Genomic DNA, 6,634 nt, shown 5'->3' on the forward strand with positions numbered 1-6,634 from the left:
GCTCGTACGGGAACAGCGATAGTACTAATTACCGTGGGATCACGGCCACACCTTTCGCGCGTTTCACACCAGGGGAGAATGCTCTGTGCGAATTGTTTACCGCTCAGGAATCCCAAGCCAAAAGGGTGTACGGACGAACAGAATGCAAAGACGCCCGTACTGAAATGAGTTACTGTAATCGCTTTTACGAAAGCCTGAACACAATCCACGGCTGATATGCGCAAATCTACCATTTCGTCTGTGTTGCGGCTCCATCTGGATAGATTCAGGAAACGCAAATTTACAGAATCCTTGTTTGTAAGGCGAAACTCACACGCGCAAAGAGAGAGCTATGCAATGCATGAAATTCGTCTATCGCAGATAAATGACCTGTACTATACCCTTGTTGAACTAAACTCTTGCAATTACGTCCCACAATAAGTAACAATACAGGTTGTAGCAATCCTAAGGTTTTTTCTTTCTCGGTTTCCTACCGGTTGTACATATTATATACATGAGCCTATTTGATATGACTAAAGCATTTCGGTTTACGATAATTGTTGGGCATTAAAAGAAAAAAAGTACGATATCAAATTCATCTTATTTTCAATTGATAATCTTTAAAGTATGCATGCATTAACACAAGAATTAAGGATGATATACTTAAGGGTAAGATTTAAAAAGCTCCAAAGTTTTTACGAGTTGTACAATAATAAGAACTACTAAACCATCCGTCTCAAATTCTATATCGTTTTGATTTTTTATATATATAACTTTTGCTATGCAAATAGAAATAAGTATACATTTCTAAATTATGTATTTAGAAACCAAAACGACCTAAGGGGAGTAGGAAGCTGTAAAGAAAAAGCTAAACAACATGTATATTGAAATGTAGGAACTAATGCTTTGAATTATTTACGACCTTAAAGTGGTTTGATTTCTTGTATTGGTTTTTCAGTGCCATACAACCAGCAAAAAACTAGGTTTCGACGAGCATCATGAAGCTTGGAAAAGTTGCGGATAGGGAATCTTAATTTCGTAAGCCAATACGTAATTTCAATGGCAAACACCACGGTATGGATTTTGGATACTTGTACACGCTTTGTCAAAATGATTGTGATTTGTTTTCAGACGACCCATTCCTACAAGTATTGTATAAAAAAAAAAAGGAGTGCAATGTGCGGTTTGTTTCCGCCTCCGGTGCTTCTCCATAATTTTTCACGGTCTCACTCCCTCCCCCGGCGTACACATTCTCCACGAAAAACACTACCAGCTTTGGTGCGATGCCTCGGATTTGTCCGCCATGTCGTCTTGCGCGAGAACGCAACGCACCAGTGCACAGCAATACGCTGCGCCCATGCCTCCACCCCGATTCCAGCCGTTTTTTGCTGCTCCCGCCCGCACCCAGATGCGAACAACCCAAGCTATTGTACTATACGCTCCCGCTCACCCCACACCACCATACGCTGACACATACACACACTGACACACAAGCCGACCACCAGTGGCAGAGTCGTAAGTTGTGGCAACCACCACGCCCACTTCCGTCACGCCGAGCAACCTTATCCACATCTCCCCGTTCTCAGTTTCACTTCGACCCCTCCCGGCCCCGCCGCTATAAAGCCCGCGCCTCTCCGCCCGTTGCCAGACGCCAACCAGACGCTCACTTCTCCTCAGGTTACCCCTCCACCCGCGCACGGTGGTTTCAGGTTACAGTCACCGAGCACGAGCAGCCGTTCTCCCTCTCTCTTTCTTTCTCTCCCGGAGGCGGATGGCCGGGCGGAGCAGCAGCCTCTCCATGGTCGCGTCGCACCGGCTGTTCGCGCCGGTGCACGCCGTCGGCGGCGCCGACCACGGCGTGGAGCTCGACGAGGCCGACGTCATCTGGGGAGGCGGTCCGGCGTCGTCCTCGCCGTTCCAGACCTCCGCTGCGGCGGCGGACCCGTACGCGCGGTCGCCGCCGGTGGCCGCGCCGTCTAAGCCCAAGCCGCGCGGCGGGGGCGGCGCGGCGGGCCCTGCGTCGGTGCCGGTCAACATCCCAGACTGGTCCAAGATCCTCGGGGCCGAGTACGCCGGGAGCTGCGCGGGCGCGCGAAGGTGGGCGGCGCACGACGACCTCGCCGAGGACGTGGCGGGCTGCGGCAGCGGGGGCCGGCGCTGGGTGCCGCCCCACGAGATGCTGCAGTGCCGGGAGCGCGCCGCGGCGTCCTTCTCCGTGCGCGAGGGCGCCGGGCGCACGCTCAAGGGCCGCGACCTCCGCCGCGTCCGCAACGCCATCTGGGAGAAGACTGGCTTCCAGGACTGACCGAGTGGCAGGCAGCCCCGGCAAGCCAGCACCGCCGCCGCCCGCCTTGACGGCAACAGCAATGCCCGCCGCGGCCTCGTTGATCCCGTTCTCGCTTTGAGGAGGAAGGGAGAGACTAGCGTTCTCTTTGATTAGTGGCCTCAATCATTATGGATTGATTCGATGAGATTTTTTTTCCCCTTTGTTTTTTGTTCTTCGGATTCTAGTCGTGATCGATGAGGAAGAGAGTAGAGATTAAAGCCTCTGTTTTTGGCATTTTTCCCCCGGAGAGGCTCGGTCGATGTACTACCACCACTAAAATTAATTCATCTTGATTACTAGTATCAATGATCTGCTTTTTTTTTCCTACTACGAGTACTGCAATTTTTTCCCCTTCTCTATTGACTATTGTGGTTAAACTGCTTCCATCAAAATTCTTTCGAAACATGCTTTTCTAGAGTAGTAGAGTACACTCTAGAGCTATCGACGAACATTGCTTAATTCCTGGAGTCCTATTTTAATACTAGCACTGTAGCTATCCTGTGGCGTACTTGTAATGTAACAATCGATGAACATTTGCTTTAGTTTGATTTTGCATTAGCATGCAGTAAATGACCCGTTGCTCTCTGTAACTGTGTTATCAGTTTCAGGCAGCATTGGTGTTGGATTATTGGCAGTTGCAAAGCATGAAAGCTGGTTATGAAAGCCTACTCCATGGGGGACCCGGGGACAGATTTGGACGTGTCGGAGGGTATAGAAAGGAAGAATAAATAAATAAAACGATGTGAAAATGGATAGGACGAAAAAGAAGGGGATGGATGGAAGGTGTGGGCCCGCTCTCTGATTGGAGGACGGGGCCGAAATGTCGACACTTCGCATTAACTACTTGGTTAGCACATACATATAGGAGTAGTTAATTGCAAAGTGAGAATATGCCGGTTCCCATTTGCGACCACACGAGAAACGCTATGCCAACACCGCACAGGGCACCCCCAAATGTGAAAGGAGAAACGCAATGCCAACACCGCACACGGCACCTCCAAATGTGAAAGGAGATGACTTATGTACAACGCTTATAGTCTCGTGTCGATTGGATGGTTAGCCAGTGTGCAACTAATGGTTGACACCAACATACTTATGTTGAGTTGCGAAATGATTGCGCTATTCTCCTATATGTTTGTATACTTTTTTTCTTTTTGAATTTTTTCTTTCGTTTTTTTTTTTTGCACGTTGTTCTACTAGTATTTTTAAGTGGGGAATATCTTAACTAGTTTTGACACTATTTATATTGACACAAACACTAATATGGGAGCGTGAATGCGTTACTGACTGAGGCGTGGGCCTTGTTTAGTTTCCAATTTGGGGTAGCAAAATTGACATTTTGCCATAAATGCGCAACTGTAGCATTTCGTTTGTATTTGTGAATTATTGTCCAAACATTGACTAATTAGGCTCAAAAGATTCGTCTCGCAAAGTACAACAAAACTGTGCAATTAATTTTTGATTTTGTCTACATTTAGTATTCCATGCATGTACCGCAAGTTTGATGTGATGAGGAATCTTCTTTTTGCATAGTGCCAAAGTTGGGAATTCGGGGGTAACTAAACATGACCTTGGTCCATGATTACCCACATAATGCGAAATTATACCAATATATAAACCAAAAATAGATGGAATTTAAACAATATCAACACTCATCTGATGAAAATTGTGCAATGCGTTTGATCCAACATGGATCACGAAGAATTATGTAGGTATATCTTTTTATATATACTTCTATAAGACCCAACATGGATCACGAAAAATTGTGTTTATATCTTTTTATATGTATACTTCTATAATACGTGCATATTTTTTCTTCATAAAATTTGAGATAGCACCAAATCGGCATATAGTACAAACCCTATTTACATCCTGCGAATATTCTCGCAGCGTATGGAGGAAAAAGAGGGATGGCAATAGAGTGTCGCAATTGCGTGGCAACTCAGCCCAAGACAACTCGTACCCAGCAGGTAATCCGTTGAAAAGCGTGGGTGCCGGATTGGTGCGCCTAGCCAGCGACAGCGACTGCCTCTCCCATCGTCTCTCCTCCCATATCTCCCTCTCCCCCAAAAGATGCCAAGATTCGTAACTGTTGTTTTCGGCGCGAGTATTTGATTCCGACGCGCTGGCGAGGAGGGGGGAGGTGGCAGCTCGCCGCGGTGGGTGGCTTGCTTTGTTTAAAAGCCCCGGTGGTGATGCGGGAGCGGAACGCCGCGTTCGCGTTGGCTTTTTGGCTGTGGAGCTGGCGCCTGGACCTGGACCTGGACCAGGGCACGGTCGCTGTCGTTGTTAATTTTGTGGGCGGTATGCGTTGTGCAGTGGGCGAGTTGACCCAGCTTTTGTCGCCGGGAGGGGGAAAGAGAAGGGGAAAAAAAATACTAACCGAGGATCGCACTACGGCGCCAGTTTTCCATAAAATCTGCCGCTGCAGCAGCACACGGTGACGACATACCTAGCGTAGCAGGCCGGTGCACAAGACTGCTCGTTTTCACTTGTACCGTAGCTCGAAGGTCACCCACACTTTCTATAGCTGCGTCCTTCCGTGTCGATCAGCTGGTGGTAGGGATCATCAGGTCCCGGCGACGGCGAGGGAGAGTGGGCCGGCCGGCGAGCGGTGGCTGGCTGTCGTCACTCGTCAGGGAGCAGCGCGGAACAGAGTGGGGGATGGATCGGATAAGACTGGCCGAGAGATGGGTGTTGTACTGCTGCTGTAGGTGCGGTAACGTCACGACAGCAGAGGCGGTACCTCGTCAGTTCCTTTCCTTCATGGCTTCATTGTTCATTCATCTTATCCAGCTCCAGGTTCAGGACTCTGAGAAATCTCACATGCGACGCGATCCCCGCGGTAATAATCTGATGGAGTGGGGGGAGCCGGGGAGAGGGAGACAACCTTTGACGTCTCGCTGGTTATCGTGATCAGGCGGGGAAGAAGAGGGAGGAATCTTGGCGCGTGCGTTAACTGAAGGAGGAGCTAGTTGCTTTACTCAAGTGTCAATCAAAGTAGGAGATGTAGGCGCGCTTATAATTGACCTCGCCCTGTGTAGGCCGGCTTAATATATCCTCCTGACCAAAGCCTTCTGATCAGGCGCTACCAATCAAATCGATGAGGTTTATTTTATTTTTGTTAACGAAGGTGATGTCGATGATTGTGAACATGTTACGTGTGTGGACCCTGTGAAGTGTCATCGAGGAGATCCACTGTCAAGTGGGCCCCCGCGAGCGTGTTCACCCCCATCCGCTGCCACTAAATAAAGTACTAAACGGTCACTACTCACTATACGGCCGGTGATAAAATGCGTGTAAAGATATTGTTAGGACAAGTTTATTACGTGTGGTCCAGCGGCTTGAAAGCGAGCGATTCCCGTAATGAAACCCCCGCTGCCGCCGTGGCATCATCCTGGTGGCTTACAGGCGCAGCCAATCCTCGCGTCCCATTCAGCCATTACGGTTTGGCTTGGGCGCCAATTATGAGTGGTGGGCACACATGTCTACGTCAGTACTAGAGGCGAAGCGGATACTGCAGCTCCAGCCCGAAAATCACCCGGCCTTGAGTTGAGCCCTCGACACATGCAGATGCAGCGCCAGTGCTCCAGTAGATTGGACAAGGGAAACTGAACACGCACCGGGTACCCTATCAAGCTATCATCACCACGGCTTTTCCCTACCTTAACCGTACGTGTGTTTCGCTCTCGTCGATCTAGAGGCCAGACAGATGTTCCACAAAGCCTCGCCCAAGCAGGCAGCTACCCAGCCGAAAATGCGCGCCGCACGGATGCCAAGGTCCCAGCGCACGTACGCCCCGGTCTGCTGGTGCTGGCTGCTGCCGCCCGCGCATATTTGGAGATCAGCAAGGCATCGGGGCCCGTAAAAGGCCAACCCAATCGCGTCGGGAATCATTCACGGGAATTGTTCGTATTAAAGATTATTTCTTAGTAATGTTCAGATAATTAGATATAAGTTAATTATAAAATTAATTAAAGAAATTCTGAGCCAATTTGCTTGACGAATCTATCAAATCTAATTAATTCATCGTTAGCAAATAGTTACCGTAGCACCACATTGTCAAATCATGAACTAATTAGGTTTAATAAATTTATCTCGCGAATTAGCCTTGTGCAATTAGTTTTGTAATTAACTTAAACCATCCGTTTAACCTCCTAGTTACAAACAGGCCTGGGCAAAACGACGCGCCGTCGCCGAGCGAGCGAGCGAGCAGCCGACATGGCCTCGGCCTGAGCCCCCCGCGGCATCGGTTTCGGGCCCGAACCCACCAACAACCGCAGCCGCGCACGCGCGCATCGGTCGTAGAGGTCGCCAGGCGTCGCGCCC

At 49.3% G+C, this 6,634-nt stretch overlaps 1 protein-coding gene across 1 annotated transcript; it reads left to right on the top strand.

Moving 5' to 3' along the window:
* The first annotated feature begins 1,634 nt into the window (after positions 1-1,634).
* LOC101784168 lies at positions 1,635-2,611 on the top strand. Its single transcript, XM_004982779.2, has one exon. The coding sequence runs from the start codon at positions 1,751-1,753 to the stop codon at positions 2,282-2,284; it is 534 nt and encodes a 177-aa protein (XP_004982836.1). The 5' UTR covers positions 1,635-1,750; the 3' UTR covers positions 2,285-2,611.
* Positions 2,612-6,634: the final 4,023 nt, after the last annotated feature.

Source organism: Setaria italica, chromosome IX (assembly GCF_000263155.2).
Source record: "Setaria italica strain Yugu1 chromosome IX, Setaria_italica_v2.0, whole genome shotgun sequence".
In the NCBI taxonomy this organism is placed as follows: domain Eukaryota; kingdom Viridiplantae; phylum Streptophyta; class Magnoliopsida; order Poales; family Poaceae; genus Setaria; species Setaria italica.